The 23550-nt window shown below is 40.8% G+C and overlaps 1 protein-coding gene and 1 pseudogene across 1 annotated transcript in view; one reads left to right on the top strand and one right to left on the bottom strand.

The window, feature by feature from the left end:
- UBA2 (ubiquitin-like modifier activating enzyme 2) overlaps positions 1–16589 on the top strand; it is a 51436-nt gene extending 34847 nt beyond the window's left edge. Inside the window, exons 13-16 of the mRNA XM_014536612.1 lie at positions 5092–5188; positions 9717–9822; positions 11917–12053; positions 13890–16589. Coding sequence (XP_014392098.1) covers positions 5092–5188; positions 9717–9822; positions 11917–12053; positions 13890–14068 — 519 coding nt within the window. The 3' untranslated portion in view covers positions 14069–16589. The remainder of the gene's footprint in view (positions 1–5091; positions 5189–9716; positions 9823–11916; positions 12054–13889) is intronic.
- On the bottom strand, positions 3715–4193 carry LOC102257579 (annotated as a pseudogene).
- Positions 16590–23550: the final 6961 nt, after the last annotated feature.

The following is a 23550-nucleotide window of genomic DNA, read 5'->3' as shown; positions in this document are numbered from 1 at the left end:
TGTCTTTATTTGGTTTTGGAATTAGGATAATGCTGGCCTCATAAAAAGAGATTGGAGTGTTCCTTTCTCTTGGATTTTTGGGAATAGTTTGAGGAGTATAGGTGTTCTTTGAATGTTTGGTAAAATTCCCCTGTGAAGCCATACGGACCTGGGCTTTTGTTTGGTGGGAGTTTTTTTTATTTTTGCTGCTATTTCCTCAGTTGTTATTGGCCTATTCAGGTTTTCTGATTCTTCTGATTTAGTTTTGGGAGATTGTATTTTTCTAGGAATTTATCCTTTTCATCCCCATTGTCAGCTTGTTGACATGTGGTTATTCATAGTATTTTCTTACAATCTTTTGTATTTCTGTGGTGTCAGTGGTTACTTCTCCACTTTTGATTGTATTTATTTGGGTCCTCTCTTTGTTTCTTTTCTTTCATTTTTTAAATATATTTTTGATTTCAGAGGAAGGGAGAAGGAGAGAGAGAGCGTGAGAAACATCGATGAGAGAGAGTCATTGATCGGCTGCCTCTTGCACAACCCCTACTGGGGATCAAGCCTGCAAACCAGGCATATGTCCTTGACCGGAATCGAACCCTGGACCCTTCAGTTTGCAGGCTGATGCTCTATCCATTGAGCCAAAACATCTAAGGCTCTTGATGAGTCTGGCTAAAGGTCCATCTTATCCTTTCAAAGAACCAGTTCTTGTTTCATAGATTTGTTTTGTATTGTTTTTTTAATCTCTATGTCATTTATTTCTGCTCTAATCTTTATTATATCCTTCCTTCTACTTACTCTGAGCTTTTCTTGTTCTCTTTCTGATTCTGTAAACTGAAGGGTTAAGTAGTTTATTACTAATTTTTCTTGTTTTTTGAGGTGGGCCTATAGTGCTATGAACTTCCCTCTCAGGACTGCTTTTGCTGTGTCCCAGAGATTTTCGTTTGTTGTGTCTTAATTTTCATTTGCTTCCAGGAAGTTCTTGATTTCTTTCTTGATCTTATTGGTAACCCATTCATTGTTTAATAAGATGATATTTAAGTATCCGTGTGTTTGAATGTTTTGGGGTGTTTTTAGTGTAGTTGATTTCTAATTTCATTCCACTTTGATCTGAGAAGATGCTTGGTATGAACTTGTAGAGATTTGTGTCCTGACATGTGATCTATCTTTGTGAATGATTCATGTGCACTTGAGAAGAATGTATATTCTGCAGCTGTGGGGTGAAATGTTCTATAAATGTCAGTTAAACCCATCTAATCCAATGTGTCCTTTAGAGTCACTGTTTTCTTGTTAAGTTTTTGTCTGGAAGATCTACCCACTGAGGTCAGCGGGGTGTAAAGTCCCTTCCTTTGACTGTATTGTTGTTGATCTCTCCCTTACAGTCCTCTAGAAGTTTTTTTTTTATATATGTAGGTGCTCCTATATTGGGTGTATATAAGTTTACCATGGTTATGTCTTCTGGTTGGAATGATCTCTTTAGTATTATGTAGTGTTCTTTACTCTCTCTTGTGATGTCCTTCATTTTGATATCTATTTTTTCAGATATGAGTATTGGTACTCCAGCTTTTTTTTTTTTCCATTTGCCTGGAAAATTTTTTCTCATCCTGTGTGTGTCTTTTGTTCTAAGGTGGGTCTCTTATAAACAGTAGATAGTTGAGTCATGTTTTTGTACCCATTTAGCTATTCTATGTCTCGATTGGAGCATTCAATCCATTTACATTTAAGGTTTTTATTGCTAGATCTGTATGCCTAAGTTTCTCTCTTCTTATTACAGCAGTCCCTTTAGCATTTCTTATAATGCTGGCTTGGTGGTGATGAACTCCTTTAACCTTTTTTAAAACTTTTGTCTGGGAAGCTCCTTATTTGACCATCTATTTTGAATGATAGCCTTGCGGGATATAGTAATCTTGGTTTCAGATCCTTGCTTTTCCATTACCTAGAGTACTTCATGCCATTCCCTTCTGTTCTGTAGAATTTCTAATGAGAAATCTGATGACTGCCTTATGGGAGCTCCTTTGTAGGTAACAGTTTGCTTTTCTCTTTTTGCCTTTAAGATTCTCTCTTTGTGTTTAATTTTTGGCATTTTAATTATGATGTGTATGGGCGTGGGCCTGTTTGGGTTCTTGCTTGGGACTCTCTGTGCCTCCTGATCTTGTGTTACTTTTTCCTTCACCAGGTTAGGGAAGTTTTCTGCCATCATTTCTTCAAACACGTTCTCTGTCCCATAACTCCCTTAAGCTGTCCTCTTGTTTTTTCTCGTTTGTTCTCTGATTGAGTAATTTTTGTACACTGCCTTCTAATTCACTGATTCGATCCTCAGCTTCCCCAGTCTGCTGTGTATTCCTTCCAATGTGTTCTTTATTTGTGCTATGTTTTTCTTTATTTCTGTTTTTCATAGTTACTATATCTTTTCTCATGATGTTGAGCATCTTTACCATCATTATTCTGAACTCTGTATCAGATAAATATCTTATCTCCATTTCATTTATCTCTTCTCCTGGAGAATTCTTTTGTTCTTTTGTTTGGGGGTTGTTCTTGTCTCCACATTTTGGGTGCCTGTTTGGGTTTGTGACTATGTATTAGGTAGATCTGCTATGCCTTTCAATCTCTAGTACAGGACACTGTCAAATGCTGTTTAAGACTAATTAGATCAGGCAAAGACTCAAAGCCTCCAGGGACCACCTCTGCTTGCCGACTGATTGGATTTAGAGTTGTGTAGCCTCCAGGCAATGGTCCACAGGTATGGCAACAATTTTGCCAACAGGGTGGGGCAATTGCTTCTGCCTGGAGGCTAATTGTTATTCTCAATCTCTTAATGGGCCTCAGAAACTCTACTCTATGGGGCAAGGTGTTTTCCATTAGAGTGGGTCGACTTGGTCTTCCCCCCAGGCCCTACCACCTGGATAGCAAATGTCAGTCTCTATGCAGTCTCCACTTTTCATTCTTGGTTATCAGGGTTCTCTCCACATAGTTTTCAGTTGATTATTTAGGATTTTTGTGTGTGTGTGTATTTTAATTGTAATTCCAGTTTGATCCTAGGAGTGTGTCTGTGTAGCATCTGCTTACTCTGCCGCCATTTTTAATCCAAATATAAGATTTGCACCGGAATTGCAGCAGCCACCAGAATTTTGCTCGCAAAACCCCCCACTGCAGAATTAAATCTGGGGCAGGGCAGTGTCGTGGTGCTGCACCTAAATTATGCTCTCTGGCTGGCTCTCCAGGTGCAAGGATGGAGCAGCCTTCCCTGGCCCTTCCTAATCCTTTCTGTGCCTGCCACCACTGCTGCCCCAGCCACTGCCTTCCTGGTATGAATGCTTCCGACTTGCCACCATGAGCTTCTCAGGCTCTAGTGTTTTTATTAGGGAACATATAAAATATGGCCCCAATGGGTATCACTTCCCACTTTTGGGGTCACTTCAGATTATTCTCTGATTATATCCATTGTTGTGTGTGTGTGTGTGTGTGTGTGTGTGTGTGTATGCCTTGTAGACCATCATGGTCTAAAGGCTGCTTAAAAGGAAATCTCCTTTCTCCAAGAGCATGTTGGTTGGATCTTATATTTTGGATAGGAAAACGGCAGGACTTGTAATACTGGCCAGCAGAGGATGGTTGCCCCTCCTTTCCTTTCCTTTCCTTTCCTTTCCTTTCCTTTCCTTTCCTTTCCTTTCCTTTCCTTTCCTTTCCTTCTGTTCTCCTTTCCCAGATGAATAAATAATACATGCAACAGGCAGACACGGATATTTTTTTGGATTTTTAATGACAGAAACAAAATATATATCTAAAACCACAGCTTCTGGAAGAACCATTTGTTCTTGCCGGTCTTGTATCTCTCTTCAAACTTGACTTTGCTTCCCGCCCGGCCTTGCGTTTTAGAGGGGGTCTCTGAAAACGTCCTTGTTGCCAACAGTTTTGTCCAAGGGGATATCCACAGAGTACCTTGTGGGCATGAGGTGATTGTAGTTATAAACTTTCACAAAAGACTTGATCTTTGACCTCTTGGCAATTTTCTTCTTGCCCATGGCAGCTGTCACTTTTCGGGGGTAGCGGTCAATTCCAGCCACCAGAGCATGGCTGTAGGGGCGGTCCGAGGTGCCATCATCAATGTTCTTCACGATGACGGCTTTGCGTCCGGAGTAGTGTCCGGCCAGGACCAGCACCACCTTCCCGGGTTTCATAAACTTGCCCATTTCGAACGCAGCCACTCGGGCCTAGAGCAGAAAGGCTCTTTCTTTCTTTCTTTCTTTCTTTTTTTTTTTTAACAATATTAAAAAAAAATTCTTTTGATGTTCTTTTTAAATTTTTTTAAAAAAATTGATTTTAGAGAGGAAGGGAGAGGGAGAAAGAGACAGAGACATCAATGATGAGAGAGAATCATTGATCAGCTACTTCCTGCATGACCCACACTGAGGATCAAGCCCGCAACCTGGGCATGTGCCCTTGGCAAGAATTGAACCTGGGATCTTCAGTCTGTAGGCTGACATTCTATCCACTGAGCCAAACCAGCTAGGGCCTCACCTTTTTTCTTAGGAAATAATTATAGTTTGTATCTACTCATTCTTGAGTTTAAAGGTAATTCCACTCTTTATAAACCTTTAGAGAGGTTCCCCCCCCCCCCCCGTTTAGGAGCTTGTAGATTTGACAGAATATTACTGCTTTTGATTCATCTTGGAACTTAAAGCGAAATGGAATTTGGGAAGAGGAACGCCATCTTTGAGAGTCAGGTTAATGAGAAAATTTGAATCTGTAAAACATCTGCCAGTGCAGGGTTGTCATGGGGACTAAAAGGAATTATGTTATATGTCCAGCTCAGTATCTAATCTGCAGGGAAGTGCAAAATACCAAGAGCCATTCAAAGAGTTCTCAGTCCTCCATTTGGAGCAAGTTGTATCTTACCTTCATCAGTGGTCAAACATGAGGATGGAACATGGGCATGAAGTAATTGGGTGAATTCCCACTGCTTTCCAACTTGCCCTAGCTAGCCTAAGGTATCTTACAGGACTACTTGGCTCCTTTCCAGTGGAAGGGGAAAGTAAGACCCTATATGGAAAAAAGGGTCTAAGTTATATGGTCTTTAATTACTTATATCAATATTTTGATTTTTTTTTTCTTCTGTAGATTGTGAAAGAAAAATTTGCTATGGTAGCACCAGATGTCCAAATCGAGGATGGGAAAGGAACAATCCTAATATCTTCGGAAGAGGGAGAGACAGAAGGTATGATACATTGCATTTATTCACTTCGCTCTTTTGAGTGGAGATGTCTAAATGAAGGAGTGCACATTAGGTTGTTCATTTGCTATGTATGTTACTCAGTATCATAGCTGAAAGAGGCAATATGTGTGGTCAAGGAGGTGCTCTCCCAAGATGGCATTGCCTTGGTAGGATCACAAGTTAAAGTTTTGGGAACTCCATGTTGTCAGTGTGTCTCAGGTGCTATTTTTCAATAACCCAATGGATAGTCATCATTTACTATGACTTCAATGCTCTTGTCCAATTTGAAGGAACTGCCTTGCCTGTATCATGGATCCTGGAGCTAAATTGGTAATAAGAAAATTGTTCTGGCTGTTAAATCAGAGTAGATGGTAATCTAAGGCTTTTAGGTGTTTGACCCAAGAGGGGAACCCTTCATAGCCTGCTCCTACTATAGAGCAAAAAGTAGTGCTGAAAATCAGTACCTAGTTTTGGCTTTTTAGATATATATTTTTTTAATCTTCACCCGAGGATATTTTTTCATTGATTTTTAGAGAGAGTGAAGGGCGGGGGAGTGAGAGAGGCACATTGATTGTTTTCCTCGCAATTTGTGCCCTTGACTGGAATCGAACATCGGTCCCTTCAATCCACAGGCCGATGCTCTATCCACTGATAAAAGTGGCTAGGGCTAGACTTTATTTTTATGTTCAAGAAGCCTGTCAACTTTTGTTACTGCATTTGTTATATAAGGTTCAGTGTATTTGATTCTGTTTAAGCTTTCTGATTGGTTCTCCTTTGGCCTACACTAGTCAGTCTGATTGGAATTAACAGTTCTCTTCTGTCACTTTGGCATCTCAATCTCTTGGGTTATCGTTTTAGTTGATTTCTTTATATTTCAGATTTTGTCAGTATACCGTTGCTTTGAAAATCTAGGGGCATTGTTTTTTTCTATATTAATTTACTTATTTACCTGTTTCTTCACTGGTTATTTATTCAGTACACTTTGCCAGATCCTGATGGGGATGTTAAACTTTCTTTAAATTAAAACTTAGTGTCGGGATTCTTCTTGGCTGTAGTTACTTGTCAAATTGTTTGGGCTTTTAGGTCATGAGTAATTGGAGGCCATTTGGAGGCCATGTTTTGGCTGGGTAGTAGTCTATTTTAAGAGTCTAGTTGAATATTTAGGCCCCATTCTTGACAGCTGTCTTCACAAAAATAAAAAATAAAAATTTGTTCATGACTATACACTGTTCTTTTGGTTCCTTTCAAATGCTAGGTCCTTAAAAATAGAAACTGGTCGAGAATCTCAGTGAGTTAAATGTGGCCCTTCTCCACAAAATACGTATGCTGCTGAGGGTGAGATGGCATTTACCCAAATACGTGTGTAGTCCTATATATCATAGGCACAGTCATAGGTATTCATAATTCAAGGATGAGTGTGACAGTAGTCTCTGGTTTGAATTTCTTTGTAGCCTGGAAGAAGAGGAGAGATGATCAACTAGCGGATTTAGTACAGTCTAACAGCTGTGAGCAAACTACGGCCCGCGGGCCAGATCCGGCCCGTTTGAAATGAATAAAACTAAAAAAAAAAAAGACCGTACCCTTTTATGTAATGATGTTTACTTTGAATTTATATTAGTTCACCCAAACACTCCATCCATGCTTTTGTTCCGGTCCAGTTTAAGAACCCATTGTGGCCCTCGAGTCAAAAAGTTTGCCCACCCCTGGTCTAAGAAATACTGTGGAAAAAGTATATGAATTGAAACTTTGTGAAGGGAGGTTCAAAGGGAGGTCACAGGAGAAAGGACTCTTGGACCAGTTCTTGAAGAAGTAAGGACCCTCTGGGCAGAGAAGGGAGTGTGTCTGCATATGAGCAGCTTCTATAAAGGCATGTCTTATAGAACAACAGAAAAGACTTTCAGAATGGCCAGTTATTTTGTTTCACTGGAAGTTAGGGTGCTGTGGGGTGGCAGTGCTGGTTCATGGAAGTGCACTGTAGGACTTTCTGTGGCTACATGTAATGTGTCTTTGTCCTCCCCAAACCCCCAATATCTTACTCCCACCAGGGTTTAAGAGGTGAAGTAATGTGTTTACCTTCTAGTATGATTTGCAGAGGGTAAATGAAGGGTGTGAGAGTGGAGACAGGAGCCGGGAGTGAAGGATTTTTACTAAGATAGAAGCAGATGACAAGACTTGAGATTTGCAAGGTCAGAATTTAGGGCACAGGTGAAGAAGAACAGCATTATTACAGGACTGTTGCCAGGACTGTAGGTTTACAGATGATGCTAATAACCAGGTTAGAATGCACAGTAACTGTTTTCCTTTTGAGTATGTTGGGTTTGAGGAGTTTGTAAAGTGGGGAGTTTGTGAAAGGTCTTGGGATGGAAGGATGGGAGGGAACTATGGTTTTCTGAAGACATTCCAGGTAGATTGGAAAGTTAAAATAATAAAAAAAAAATTGTGAGAGAACTAGAAACTGCCAATAGTTTCTGGGTTTCAAAGTCTAGGTAGGGAGATACTTCCTAAATCATTTTCCCTCTTAAGCAGTGAAAGAAAGAAATAAAAACTAAAGAAAGAAATTACATGAATTTAAACATGACAACTAGAACTTAAAATATAGTTTACTCAGTATATGTCAGGCACTGTGGATATAGATCAGCAGGTGCTATACAGTCTGTGCCCCTCACAAACAAATACTCAATAAAGTGGACTGAGTGTAGCAAGGAGGGAGTGTATATAGGCAGCAGGATGAGGAAGCAGGGTTTTATTTTCCTTAAGACTTCAGCTAAAAAATTTTTTAGCCCTCTTCAGTTTGTCTCAGTGGTTAGAGTGTCAGCCTCTCAGGTTTGATTCCTGGGTTGCAGTTTGATACCCCGTTGGGACGCGTTCCGGAGACAACCAATCGATGTGTCTCTCTTATATTGATGTTTCTCTCTCTCTCTCTCCCCTTCTATTCCACTCTCTCTAAAAATCAGTGGAATAAATATTCTCAGGTGAGGATTAAATTTTTTTAAAATTTTTTTATTGCAGTTTACATACAATATTATATTAATTTCAGGTGTACAACATAGTGGTTAGACAATTACATAATTTACAAAGTGATCACCCCCATAAGTCTAGTACCCACCTGACACCAAACATAGTTATTACAATATTATTGACTAATTCCCTGTGCTATAGCGTAAGCAGTTTTGTAGATGAGACTTGCGTGCTTTTACAGGTCAGAGAGAGGGAGCATTTGAACATGCAGGAGAGAAAGCATAAGTAAGGCAGAAAGGCTCTAGAATAGGTGACACCAAAAGTGTGGTTGGAGGGATTGTTTTTCATTGGAGTATTTACATCCATGTAGCAAAGGTCTGTTGAGTGCTAACTGGGTGCCAAGCGCATTCTGTCTACTAGGGATATTCAGAGGAAACAGAAAAGACATGTGGAAGATAGAACTAGGTTGGAATGTTTATTTTGGGGAGGCCCCACTAGCTCTTCATTGAGAAATGTTGATGTTGAGAAATCAAGTTTTTATTTAAAGTTTTCTTATACTTCTGAATTGTAAAATTTGCTAAAAAGTTTTGTCGTGGATAACCTGTTTGCAACATAGAATATATTTTGGCCCAGGCCAGCTTAGTTGGTTAGAGCATCATGCCAATACACCAAGGTTGTGGGTTCAATCTCAATCAAGGCATATACAAGACGCAACCAGTGAAGGCAAAAATAAGTGGAACAACAAATTGATCTCTCTCTCGATCTCTCTCTCACACACACACATGTCAATAAAGGATATATTTTGTACAGCCCTAAAAGTTGTCTTTTACTCCTCAAGATTCCAGATTAATTTGGTTTGAATGGGAAAAAGTTCTCAGAATCTCTGTTTGGTGCCTTTGAAGTAGTTTTAGTAGTTGAGTGTTCAAGGACAAATTCCTAAGTGCCTAATATTTTAATGGATTAGTTTGCTAGGACTGCCATATCAAAATACACAGATAGGGTGACTTAAATAACAAATTTATTTTCTCATAGTTCTGGGGCTAGAGGACTTCAAGTGGCAATAGGTTTGTTTTCTCCTGAGGTTTATCTCCATGGCTTCTCATAAAGATACCAGTTAGATTAGATCAGGGCCCACCCCACCCTAACAGCCTTCTTTTAATCACTTTAAAAAGCACTGTCTCCAGCCGAAACCGGTTTGGCTCAGTGGATAGAGCATCGGTCTGCGGACTGAAAGGTCCCAGGTTCGATTCCGGTCAAGGGCATGTACCTGGGTTTCGGGCACATCCCCAGTAGGAGATGTGCAGGAGGCAGCTGATCGGTGTTTCTCTCTCATCGATGTTTCTGACTCTCTGTCTCTCTCCCTTCCTCTCTGTAAAAAATCAATAAAATATATTTGAAAAAAAAAAGCACTGTCTCCAAATACAGCCACATTCTGAAGTCCTGGGGTTAGTGCTTCAACATAAGAATTGGGGGGCACGATTCAGCTTAGGGTGGGTGTTAACCTTTTTTAATTGATGTGACTGCTCCATGGAAATATAATTAATGTATCAAATTTCTTTAAAATTTTTCATAGCTAATAATCACAAGAAGTTGTCAGAATTTGGAATTAGAAATGGGAGCCGGCTTCAAGCAGACGACTTTCTTCAGGACTACACTTTATTGATCAACATCCTTCATAGGTAAGAACTATTAATATTTTAAATGTAAGAAATTATTTTCATATATGCACTTAAGTAAATGGAGAAAATATGTTTTCTTATCCTTAAACCCTAATATTCATTTGAAACCGCACAGTACATTTGTTCAAGTTGGCCCTAAATTCCCTGAGGTTTGACTGACAGAAAAATTTGGGTATCCTATATAATGAAAGGGTAATATGCAAATTGACCCTAATGGCAGAATGACCAGGATCTGGTCGCTATGATGTGCACTTACCACCAGGGGGCAGACGCTCAATGCAGGAGCTGCCCCCTGGTGGTCAGTGTGCTCCCACAGGGGGAGCTCCGTTCAGCCACAAGCAGGGTTGATCATCACAGTTGACGAGCCTCTCCTGCCTCCTCGACAGCGCTAAGGATGTCCAATTCCACAGGGAGTGGGCCTACGCTGTCAGTCGGACATCCCCTGAGGGCTCCTTGGCTGCCAGAGGGATGTCTGACTGCCAGCTCAGGCCCAATCCCCCGGGAAGCGGGCCTAAGCCAGCTGGTGGACATCCCCCACGTCCACCCCAGTGCATGAATTTTCGTGCACCGGGCCTCTAGTTCAGAAATAAAAGGGGTAGACAAAAAATGTTTAAGGGTACCTGTTGTCGATGATGCCTGCTGAAAATGAGGGTAGAAATCCAGGCGTTTGAATAGTTATAATCAGAGGTGAGTTCATTTTGATAATTGAACTAGAATAAAAATTTCTATTCTTTTTAAAGACTCATTAGAATGGAAGAAATATTTATTTGTGATCTGTAACAATACAAGAGAATATTAAAATTAATCCTGTATAGATTCCTGGGTCACATATTTCTTAAATTTGATTTTACATCCTTTATAATAAGCATTCAAAGTGCTTGCATTATAGAATATTTGTGTATATATAACAATTAAATATAGATAATCCTCCACTTTGGTAATTTTATCTGGTAAAACAAGGTGCAGGTTTTGTTGTTTGTCTGTTTTTAAGGTGCAGTTTTTTACATACTCATTTATACCCCTAAACTGCATCTTAACTTAGGACTTTTGGGTACCATCTAACCAATAGCTTTGTCCAGTTGTTTTTGCCAATATTGCCATCTCTGTACAAACACATACAACTTGTATAGTTTGGAGAACATTGTATTTTATGTATTTGGTTTATAAAAAGCATAAAATGACAGGAAAGACTGAATGTGAGTTATCTATAATAATAATAAAGGAGTAATATGCTAATTAGACCAGACAGCCAAATGACCTTCCAGGCATCATTCTGGATGTCCTTCCTGATGAAGCTGTGGCGGCGAGAGCTGAGGCAGAGGCAGTTAAGGGCCATCAGTCAGGCAGGCAAGCAGTTGGGGGTGATCAGGCAGGCAGGCAGGAGAGCGGTTAGGAGCCAGTGGTCCCGGATTAGGAGCAGGTACAGGCCAGGCTGAGGGACCCACCCCACCCCCCGACCCCCCCGCATGAATTTTGTGCACCGGGCCTCTAGTTAGTAATAAGTATGTTTCACAAAGTCAGACAATTGAGCAAAGATAATGCTAGGAATGAGCTCTAGTCTCAATTAGTCACCAATTGGATGCCAGTGGTGTGCTTGTGTACATGTTTTTGGGAACTCATTACAAAAAGCAAGGGTGCTGCCTGTAAAGATGGGGGAAACATAGAATCCATGTACCCTACTTCTAAAACACCAAATTACTTTGGTCAAGATCAGAATTGGTCAAGTGTAGAATCTTTTTGCATAGTAGCTGAAGAAATAATGCCAGCAAGTTACATTGGGCCATAGAGTATTAGGCTCAATTTTCTGCTTTAGCAATAAAAGTTATTTAACATAAAAAGCAAACCACCCTGTGCCTGTTTGAAGATGCAGTGGTATTTACAATTTGAGTTAGAGAGTTTGGAATTGTCACAAAAATCTGTTATGTATAGTCTCGCTTTTTATTTTAGCTCTTTGAAAGAAAATCAGAATTCAAATATTTGGTGTGTATATAGCCTATCCTTCAAACTGAGGAGCAGGATCTCTTCTGGTGTGACCTTGCTTTTGTAAATAGTTGTAGTGCTGGTCTATTTTTATAGCGTATGGTTCTTTTACAGTGAAGACCTAGGAAAGGATATTGAATTTGAAGTTGTTGGTGATGCCCCAGAAAAAGTGGGGCCCAAACAAGCTGAAGATGCTGCCAAAAGCATAACCAATGGCAGTGACGATGGAGCTCAGCCTTCGACATCCACAGGTGAGTCATGGTCCCAGCCAGAAGGTTAATTACCCAACCAACAGGCAAGACTATATAGAAACAAATTATGATTATTTCATAAACATTGACAATAAAGTAGAAATCCATAGGACTACTAGAGGTATGTTTTGGTTTGGCATTGATTTTGTTGTTGTTAATCCTCACCTGAGGATATTTTTCCATTGGTTTTTAGAGAGAGGGGTAGGGGGAGAGAGAGACAGAGAGAAACATTGACGTGAGAGAGAGACATCAATTGGTTGCCTTCGCACACGCAGCGAGCCTGCAACCTAGGTATACGCTCTTGACTGGAATCGAACCCAGGACCCTCTTTCCACTGAGCCAAACCGGTTAGGGGCTGGCATTGATTATTTTAATGGAGTTTTGATATATGACCCATGAAGCCATTTAGAAACATTGAGTTATTTTTTTGTTAGTGGATTTTTACAATTGGACATGTCAGTGAGTTTTCTACTAGATCAGTGATGGCGAACCTATGACACGCGTGTCAGAGGTGACACGCGAACTCATTTTTTTGGTTGATTTTTCTTTGTTAAATGGCATATATAAGTCTTTGTTTTACTATGGTTGCAAATATCAAAAAATTTCTATATGTGACATGGCACCAGAGTTAAGTTAGGGTTTTTCAAAATGCTGACACGCCGAGCTCAAAAGGTTCGCCATCACTGCACTAGATCATAAAGACCATTCTTAGTAGTAGTAGTAGTTTTGGATTTTGTATCCCTGTTTTATTTAGAGATGACAGATCAGTACATCTGACTTTGGAGTGAGCAGATGCTTGCTGAGTACAGAATTATAGCATTTCACAGTTTTCTCAGAACCAATATGACTGGGAACAGTGTATCAGAGGCCTTGATGCTGGGTTTTCAGTGCCGGTGCTTGTACTTGATTGTGCTGGATTTGGATGTCTACTACCCCTCCCCACACATACACCTCTTTATTCTTTAAGTCAGGAAACAAAAAGGTACCGATTTTTGTACTTCTTTTTTCAATTCTTTGACCCTGGGTCTTTGATGTTCTTTGGAGTGTGGTTCTAGGTTCTGATGTTCTCTGAGAGTTTTAAAGACGGTCTTTGAGACTATCTACAGTTTGGCCCATTTGTGGGCCATGGGTTCATGACCTTTCTTCTCTGAAAATAGAGAGGCCCATCATCCTTTGAGGAAGGGACTAGGGTAGTTTTTAAAAATCATAATTTGAAATGTGGATTGATTGATCCTCTGTGGGTAGGTTTTGGAGGCTGGTGCAATAAGTAAGATAGTACTCTGCCTTTGATTTGTTGGGTGGGGGCACAAAACCGCATTCTGACCTCATCCTCTGCTTTTGACTTTGGGCAAGTCAACCTTTTTGTACCTTAGTTTCCTTTTCTGGAAAACGGATAATAATGTTATCTTCTTTATAGGGTTGTTGTGATGATTAAATGAGTTGTTATTTGCAAAGTGCTCAGAACAGTTCCTGGCACATTGTAAGTGCTGTGTGTATGTTGTTGTTGTTGTGTTGTTGTTGTTTACCACCACCACTACCACAGTATTAGGATTTTTACCCTCCCTTTTCTGTTGGCGAAATAGAAATAAGGAACTGTAGTAATTTATATGAGTTATATCATGCCTGTTATAATTTTTTGTTTTGATTAGAAAAGGAATAGGTACTTGTTACAGAAAACATTAAGGCAGTATAGGAATATGTGATGTATAAAGTGAAGGGTAGCCTTTCTTAAGTCTGGTGTATATCAGAAGAGTTAGCTTTTCACTTATATGAATATATTAATGAACCACTAGTAATTCCCACACTTTTAACCATTTTTCTTTTTTCTGAAATAAGCACAAGAGCAAGATGATGTGCTCATAGTTGATTCCGATGAAGAAGGTCCTTCAAATAATGCTGACATCAGTGAAGAGAGAAGTCGCAAGAGGAAATTGGATGAGAAAGAGAATATCAGTACAAAGAGGTCACGCACAGAACAGACAAGAGAGCTTGATGATATTATAGCATTAGATTGAACAGCAGTGCCTCCAGCAGAACCCTCTGACTGCATGGATCATCCAATGTCCTTTGTTCCAAAAGGAAAAAGTTGACCCCAGTGACTTGAAGATGATTCTGCTCCCTTTGAAAGCACTCATTTTGCTAGAACTATCAGACACATTGTGGAATGCTGTATGGAAAGTAGGAATATAGTTTTAAAACCCTCTGAACAAAGCGTTTGCATAACTAGTCATGAGAAGAAACAACACAATGCATGTTGCCTTTTTAATGTAAATATTCTTAGGTATCATTTAATAGTTAAAAATATTGTGGTTTAGTAAAGTTGATACCTGGTTATAAATATTATGCCTTTATTTTTGGTTAGAAAAAGAATTATTTTTAGCCTAGATCTAACCATTTTCATACTCTTAACTGAAACAGATTTAAAAAAAGTATCAAGTGCTGTATTGAAATTTGTTTTTAAATATGAACTGGCACTATGTATATTGATGTAAAACAATGTTAATTTACTCAAGTTTTCAGCTTGTACTGCCTGGTATGTCTGTGTAAGAAGCCAATTTTTGTGTATTGTTACAGTTTCAGGTTATTTATATTTGATGTTTTGTAAAACTCAAATACAACTATACTGTACTTATGGACCAAATAAATGGCCTCTGCATACTTGTTGTACATGCCTGCACAGTATCTGCTGCCTTGTTGGGTTTATTCATTGTATTTTCTGCAGGAATGCTAAATCCTTTCCTTTTAAAAAATTAATTTGTGATGGATATGAAGGTTAAAAGATCTCCACTGTTTGCCATAGACGAGTACTTTCTAAAATAAAGTTTTTAATGGTGGTGGTGCTTTTAAATTTGGATTGTAAACGGTTGGCCTTTTATTGAGACCATTTCAGTTATCCTTGGCCAGCTTTTGTAACTTAGAGCCTTGAGTTTGAGATTCCAGATGGCCAGAGTCTCCTTTATTCTGCAGTCTTCTCTGGACTCTGGATTGTTCCCCACTTCATCAGAGTCCTTCTTGAGTATACCATTCATTTTGGGCCTAACTCCAGCCTGTAGATGTGGCCAGACCTGCTCCAGATGGATCAACACTCCCATCTGCCTAGACCCCAGAGGGCTGTTAGGGTACTCTCCTCACACAGATGTGCCTTGAGTTTTCAGATAACAGAAACCCATGAGGCTGTTTACCCATTCTCTATCTCTGCCTTTGGGAGTTTTTTGCCACAGTCAACTAAATTTCAAACTGATAATTTATTATATTATCTCATTTTGTATAATTCTTATTTGCCACTCAGGTTAATTCTTACACCTTGTATCATTTGTAAACTCGGCATGTAATCAAAGCCTTCAGAAAAGTCATATGACCCTCCCAGATGAACTGACTTCAGCCTGCAAGCAGGCTGGGTCCCCATCCACAACCTCGGGAGCCTGTGGGGTTCACTTTGCTTTTAGATTTTTAGGAGTTTTATTTTCCTCCAGAAAGAAGTTTCAAAATTACAGAACTATGTAGCATAAAAAGAAATATCCTGGAATATCAGCTCTCAGAATAATTTTCGGTTAACTGGTTACTGAAAATCATTTTCTATTTTGAATTCTGAAAATCAGAAATTTGTGTTTCGAAATTATCTTCATTCTTTAAAACCTTGACCTGCCTATTTAGACACAATTCTCACAGTTTCTATTTTGTATATGTTCTTTTGTTCTTCCTAAGTTGAATTACATGGCAATAAGTGCCAGTTTGATCTGTAGAAGTGTGTTTGTTTTGACAGCAATGGCTTTCATTTTTTCAACAACTTATTTTCTTCAGTAGTTTCTGTTAATTTTCAACCTCTTTTTATTGAATCAGTGGTTATCATTAAGGCAGGTCTGACTCTAGGGATCTTGCTCAATTAGACTTAGCAAATCCAAGCTGCCTCTACTTCCCTAGATTATGGAGACACATTAGGTCTGGCCTTGTATTTGTGGTTTTCCTGTGTGAGTTGTCTTCTCAGTGGTGGAGCCGGGAGCAGGACTCCAGCCTGAAATACGCCTGACAACATCTTCCAGCCTCATTGGGAGCAGTCTGGCAACTGAAGTTTACCAAACAAGTCCATGGCCCCAAAGGTCAATCTACATTACTGAAGGCTTAAGGGAAAGAACTATTCACTCTACCATGAAGATTCAGTGTTTTAATAGTGTCTGACCCTTAATGAAATAACTGATCGAGCAAAGAACAGTGGATGCCAAAACCTTTAGTAAAAGAATCTGCTCAGTGCTCAAATGCTGTACAGATAACTTGCAAAAGGAAAACGATGTTGACAATGGACTGATGCCTGTCACTACCATAATCAAGTGGTCAAACCCGGCATCACGAATGGGACAACCCTGATATATACTTCCTAAAGAAAAACAATAGCACCTAGGCAAAAAAAGAAAAGCCTGAATCTAGTCCAGTATCTAGATTTAATTTCCAGCTGACTGGAAATAGAAGGGTAGAGGAACCCATTAACATGAGCAGACAATCGGACAAGTACACGATGTGGGTCATACTACAACTCAAGTGCAAAATAAATGGCTATAACAATTCTTGTGATAATTGGAAATTTTAAAATGAAATAGGTGCTGGTAGAATTATTTTCATAGTATGATAATCTTGTGTATGACTGTCCTGATTTTTGAAATATTAGGGATGAAGCTCTGTAATACAACTTTTCCATGGCTAAGCAAAATATATAATACAGGGAGAAAAACAAAGCAAAATTAACATAGAATCTAGGTGGGACCTATATATATTGTTCATTGTATTATCCAACTTTGAAAATTTTCATAAAAGTGGAGATTACATATAGTCTGTATTTTCCTTTAATGCCTGTGACTTTCATGTTTTGTATTGAGTATATTCTATGCTTGAAATCAAGAAGGCAATAAAGGTTATTAAAAATAAGTTGGCATGAGAAGGTGTTAGTGATTTCTGGGTCCAACATTGGTAAAGTTAGCATTATTCATCTTTGTTGCTAGGCTGTGACTTAGAATTCTCTTTCATTTGAGCCTTCAGAGAACTAGGAAAAGCCAAGTTGTTGCTAGTAAATTAATTAGAAGCTGTCAGAAGCATTTGGTTCATAATAACTTCCTGTTTCTGAAAATTGTCCATTGGTGGCACACATACCTGAAGTGTACTTGTCCTGTTGAACATGAGCAAATTTAAGCCCCTACTGGCCTTTTTTAATATACAGAAAATGGAAGCTATTTAAGTAAAAAAAAAACAGAAAAATATTGGGAGGTGTTTCTAGTTATTGTAACTTTTAGAGGCAGCAAAGGCCTCCCATTTCTTTGCATCTTAAAATGGTGTTTCTGGGGTCTGGAATCTCCATTTTACCCTTTTCCAGGAGGATATATTTAGAGAAGTATTTTTATAAACACTTTCATACTGGAAATACATTATTTGCATTCTGCACACAGAAGGAAATCCCACATCTAATTTAAAATCTAGCCCTAACCGGTCTGGCTCAGTGGATAGAGTATCGATTGGCCTGCGGACTCAAGGGTCCCAGGTTTGATTCTGGACAAGGGCATGTACCTTGGTTGCGGGCACATACCCAGTAGGGAGTGTGCAGGAGGCAGCTGATCGATGTTTCTCTCTCGTCGATGTTTCTAACTCTATCCCTCTCCCTTCCTCTGTAAAAAATCAATAAAATATATTTTTTAAAAAAATAATAAAATCTAGCCAAAAATTTGAGAAAATTTTGAACTCTCACTAACTCAACTGAGTTGAACTATAGGACTATGATTCTGCTTCAATTTACTGATTTGAGAGAGAAGGGGGAAGAGAGAGAAACCTATTTGTTGTTCCACTTATTGATACATTAATTGGTTGATTCTTGTATGTGTCCTTGACTGGGGATCAAACCCACAACCTTAATGTGGGATGACGCTCTAACTAACTGAACTACCCAGCCATGGCTTTGGTTGTATTTTGAAGACCATTATCTCCTGGTAAAATAATATTTTTGGAAGTTTTGCTGTCTGACTCAGCAGCTTTAAAAATTTTAAATCTTGCAACAATTAATGACTTTACTACATAGGGAAAGGGGTTGTGAGCAAAAAAATGTACTAGAATGTACAATGCACCAAGAGAGCCCTCCAGTTTTTACTTAAATCTTCAATTTATTTGGTTTTCAGAAGGAAAATCAAATCTTAAATATTAAAAAATATAGGCATCGTACAAACACTGTCTCACTCATTCTATAAATATGTATTGCATCCCTACTCTGCACTATGCTGCACTTCTTGGAAAACCTTGCCAACCCTGCCAGCCTAGTTGGAAATTTTAAAAATATACATATATTTTTAGCCCAGCCAGCGAGGCTCAGTGGTTGAGCGTTAACCTATGAACCAGGAGGTCACGGTTTGATTCCCAGCCAGGGCACATGCTGGGGTTGGGTGCTCAATCCCCAATGTGGGGCATGCAGGAGGCAGCCGATCAATGATTCTCTCTTATCATTGATGTTTCTATCTCTCCCTTTCCCTTCCTCTCTGAAATCAATAAAAATATATATTGGGGATCCCACATTGGGGATCGAGCACCCAACCTCAGCATGTGCCCTGGCCAGGAATCGAACTGTGACCTCCTGGTTCATAGGTCAACACTCAACCACTGCTAGCAGGACAGAAATGTTTGAAAGCTGTAGGACACTATAAGGGCTGGTGTGCAAAAGAAACTCAACTTCTCGTGGCAGCAATAGGTGGTGGAATGGGGACCTGGGGTTCCACATCCTCTAAGTTGCCAAGTTTCCCAGTTGATCCTCGCAGCAGCTTCCAGCATTACTAAAACTCATGAACACCAACCTCAAGCTAAAAAATGTACCTAAGCTGTCCCAATCCTCTCCATGATGCTGCAGATTGGCTGGGGTCTTTGCTTTATACAAAGTTTGTGCAGAATTCCTATTCCTGAGTGTAGGGTAAGCTCTCAGGACAAGAAAGTGAGGGTTCTTCCAAGATGGCCCTTGCAGGCTCTCCCCAGGGTAGCTCAATTGTTAGAGCATCATCCCTACACCAAGGTTGTGGGTTTGATACCCTGTCAGGGTATATACAGGAAGCAACCAATAATGCATGGATGAGTCAATGTTTCCCTTCCTAAAATAAAAATTTTTTAAGGCTACTTGCTTCCTGGTGAAGGAAGCAAGCTGTAATTGTCAGATCTTCATCCTGATTCGTAGATTGGGGAACCAACCCATCAATGGCTTCAGCTATCAATGCATTGAAACTTCTATGTCCCCAGAGGGGCCTAAGGTGATACCAGGGCCAGGGGAAGTTGGCCTCAATCTGGTTGAAAGAGCTGGGCCTCCAAAGAGGGGATGGGCACAATTTCCAGTGGACGGCCTCCCAGTGGATTAGGCAGGAAATGTATCTTGGGTCTGGGGCTGTGGGTGTATGGGATCACGGCCCTTAGGAGTTGAGCCAGGAGAGGTGCTTTATATGTATTTTAAAATATATTTTTATTGATTTCAGAGAGGAAGGGAGAGGGAGAGATAGATAGAAACATCAATGATGAGAGAGAATCATTGATTGGCTGCCTCCTGCACGCCCTACTAGGGATCGAGCCCGCAACCCCAGTATGTGCCCTGACCGGGAATCGAAACAGTGACCTCCTGGTTCATAGGTCGATGCTCAACCACTGAGCCTTACCAGCCGGGCCAAAGTGTGCTCTAGGTGAAAGATTACTGCTGCTCTCCCAGGAAAAATTGCAATGGTGCAGACTGCTGCCAGCTTAGGGGAGAGAAAGAAGCGTGGGTCCCAACGCTTTCTCTATTGTAAACTCCACTTGGAGGAATTGCTGGGGTCCACACTTCTCTAGTTAACCCAAGTTATCCAGCCACATTTGACATCTGAGTGTATCACAAGACTAGGAAAACCCCTGAATTATGTCCATAATTGGGGTCCAGATAATATACACACTACAGACAGATAAGGGGGTCTGATGGAAGTTAGATTACAAGGAGAGATTAAAAACCTCTAAAAAAGCCGAAACCGGTTTGGCTCAGTGGATAGAGCGTCAGCCTGCGGACTGAAAGGTCCCAGGTTTGATTCCGGTCAAGGGCATGTATCTGGGTTGCGGGCACATCCCCAGTGGGAGATGTGCAGGAGGCAGCTGATCAATGTTTCTCTCTCATCGATGTTTCTAACTCTCTATCTCTGTCCCTTCCTCTCTGTAAAAAATCAATAAAATATATTTAAAAAAAAAGAAAGAAAAGGAAGGATTACTTAAAAAAAAAAAAAAAACAAACCTCTAAAAAATCACCATTAGTGTGGACAGTCTGGATAGGATAAGCCTTTGGAGCCTAAGAAGGAAAAGATGGTGGGTTCAGGACTTGGTGTGAGACTGTACTGAGCATGTTCTGTGCCAGCCTCTGAGTGTGTCCATCTCTAGTGGTTGGCAAACTGCGGCTCACGAGCTACATGCAGCTCTTTGGCCCCTTGAATGTGGCTCTTCCACAAAATACCACGTGTGGGCGTGCACGTACAGTGCGATTGAAACTTCGTGGCCCATGCGCAGAAGTAGGTATTTTGTGGAAGAGCCACACTCAAGGGGCGAGCCGCAGTTTGCCAAGCCGAGGTTTGCCGACCACTGGCAAAGGAAGGTTTTGGTGAATTTGAGAGGATGACAGATCTAGAGGCCCAGCAATTCCGTTGTGAACCTTTCCTTTCTCCAATGGTGGGACCCAGGCAGTGGTAGTTGGAGCCAGCTCATACTAGTTTTTCCAAGCTGATTATACTAATTTCTTCCCAACTCTGTTCAGTGATACCATATTGGCAGTTTGAAATTGACCATGGAGGCCGAAGCCGGTTTGGCTCAGTGGATAGAACGTCGGCCTGCGGACTGAAGGGTCCCGGGTTCGGTTCCGGTCAAGGGCATGTGCCCGGGTTGCGGACACATCCCCAGTGGGAGATGTGCAGGAGGCGGCTGATCGATGTTTCTCTCTCATCGATGTTTCTAGCTCTCTGTCCCTCTCCCTTCCTCTCTGTGGGAAATCAATAAAATATATTTAAAAAACAAAAAAAAAAGAAAGAAATTGACCATGGAGGTATTGGCAAATGCTATAAATCAGGGCTCCTGATTTGTACAAACCTTTCCCAGAGCACTGGTTGTTAAATCCAGCACACCCCTGGACCCAGGAGGAAAAAGGCCAGAGAGAGAGGCGAGCACAGAGAACCCTGTATCAGTGGAGAACAGGGAAGGCATCAGTGCAGCCTGGGCAGAGTCCTTGGATGGTGCTTCAAGCCCTATGAATCAGCCCCTGATCTTTCCTTCTCCCCTAATTGTTCTTCTCAGACAGAAAGAGCTAACAAATTGAGATCAAATACTCAGCATTTTGTAGTGAGGCTACAAAAGAAGGTGGGGTCTGGGACACATTCGGGTAATGTATATATGAGACCACACAATTTTGAATGGTACTCTGTATTATTTAGCATGACAATGGTATGACTTCCCACACTCTGAAATATTTTTAATATATCTATAAACACTTGCTTAATGTACTTCCCACTTCATGGAAGTATGTACTTTGTTTTAATGTTGAACAATGAACATTTTATTTATTTATTTAAACTTTTTAAAAAAATTGATTTGAGAGAGGAAGGGAGAAAGAGAGAGAGAGAGAGAGAGAAAGACACACTGATGTGAGAGAGATACATCAATCGGTTCCTTTCCGTACGAGCCCCGACCGGGGATTGAACCCGCAACCAATTGAGCCACCCAGCCAGGGCCATTTTATTTATTTAAATGAGTTCTGGACAATTTTGTATAATTTACTCCTTACCAGTTTCTGTCATGCTTCTAACAACATTAAAATCACCCGTGTAAATGGTAGCCAGTGCGCATACTTGAACATTTTCTACACACTGTGTCCAAGTCAGTATTACTGCTATTCTAGTGATGGACACGGTTTTGGCCAACATGGGGTAGTACTCTATTCAGATTTCCTCAAATCCGGGTAGCTGTTATGAGGATGACCAGGTTCGCTTTGCCTTGTCTGATCATCTTCAGAGTCTGCTTGTACCCAGTAGTACTCACTTCCACTTTTCATAACCAGTTGGAGCCTAGAATTGATTGACTCCCATGTCTTTGTTGTCTTCTCTGTGGCCACCATTTTCCCGTTTTAGGTGCTGGATGGCCCCCAAACAAGAACAGCTAACAAGATGGCCAGAGTGAGAAAGCAAACTATTTTGGGTTGTTTCTGTTTCTGATTGTGGGTGTTTGTTTTTATTTATTACTATTAGAGTGAGTAATGCATTTAAGCTGACCCTGAACTCCAAGATATTGTTTAAATCTTGGAAGCTTTCAGTGGGGCACGTGGAGATGGAAGTTATTTAAGAACTACCTTTGAGGGCAGAGAGCTCCCTCTGAGCTCCTTTTCAGAAGGCTGGAGACCCCAGTACTGTATTGATTACATAAACAATGTGATAAACACTTTTTGCTTGCATTGTTATCTGCATTTTGCATTACTTCCCTAGCATAGATTCTTGGAGCACTACTGCTTGTAAGAGTTTTCATTTGTGAGGATGTTAATACCAGCAAATTGCTCTTCCTGACAGGATATACCAACTTATCTCCTACCAGGAAAGTATAGGCAAGTTTCACCACAGTCTTGCCAAAATTTCGTTTTTAAATGGGAGACGATGTGAAATGTGATAGCTCATTGTTGATTTAATTTGTCTTTCCTTTCTCAGATAATTTTTCATTAGGGTAGCTTCTCTGGATAATAGCTCCCCAAACGCTTGTCCCCACCTGTGCCTGCCCCCTTCACTCTGAGCTTAGGGGGTGGGTGTTGTGTGTTGGAATTCTGCAAGCTCTGAGAGGTGCTGGGTCAGACACTGCTCAACTGCCAGCCAAGGAGAATGGGCCACAGCGGGTTCCTTGGCAATGCTGAGGCCCCACATCCTGGTCAGTCAGTACCAGGACAATTCTTGGTCCAATCTCCCTGCGACACTGGGTGCCTTGCTGGAATTCTCGGGGGTGGGGGGCTGGAAAAGAGACCTCATCCACTCAAGGTTGTTTTCCTGGATCCATCAGGTCCTGATAGATAATGGCTTGCTTTTCTCCGTGAGCTGTTTGAATGTATGACAAGGGCTTTGTAATCTGTTTGGGGGGACAAAGCCCTGGTCACCTCTCTTCCACCCCTCATGTGGCCCCCAAGGCCCCACCTCATCTCAGGACCTGTAGCAGCGCAAGTGTTTTCAGGAGCATCCCCTTGGCGCCTCACCCAAGACCCTGGGGGCAGGTGCTGGAAAAACAGGAGTCCTCACATCTCTTGGTGACTGCATGTGGTGGTCACAGCCGACGGTCATCAGTCCCCTGGCATCGGGCGCAGAGCTTCAGCCGAAGGCCAAGAGCCTGAAAGTGTGGCATCGCTGGGAAGTCAGATGGGGGAGAACGTGGGAAACGTTCGTCAGCTGCTCCTATTTCTCCTGCCGGACTGCGGGAGCCGCCGCCAGCTTAGCCCGCAGGGACCCACAGGCTCGACCGT

The sequence above is a fragment of the Myotis brandtii genome, unplaced genomic scaffold (assembly GCF_000412655.1).
Source record: "Myotis brandtii unplaced genomic scaffold, ASM41265v1 scaffold165, whole genome shotgun sequence".
NCBI classification, from domain to species: domain Eukaryota; kingdom Metazoa; phylum Chordata; class Mammalia; order Chiroptera; family Vespertilionidae; genus Myotis; species Myotis brandtii.
Note: the sequence above shows the minus strand (reverse complement) of the source record. Positions and strands in the feature narration are given on the sequence as shown.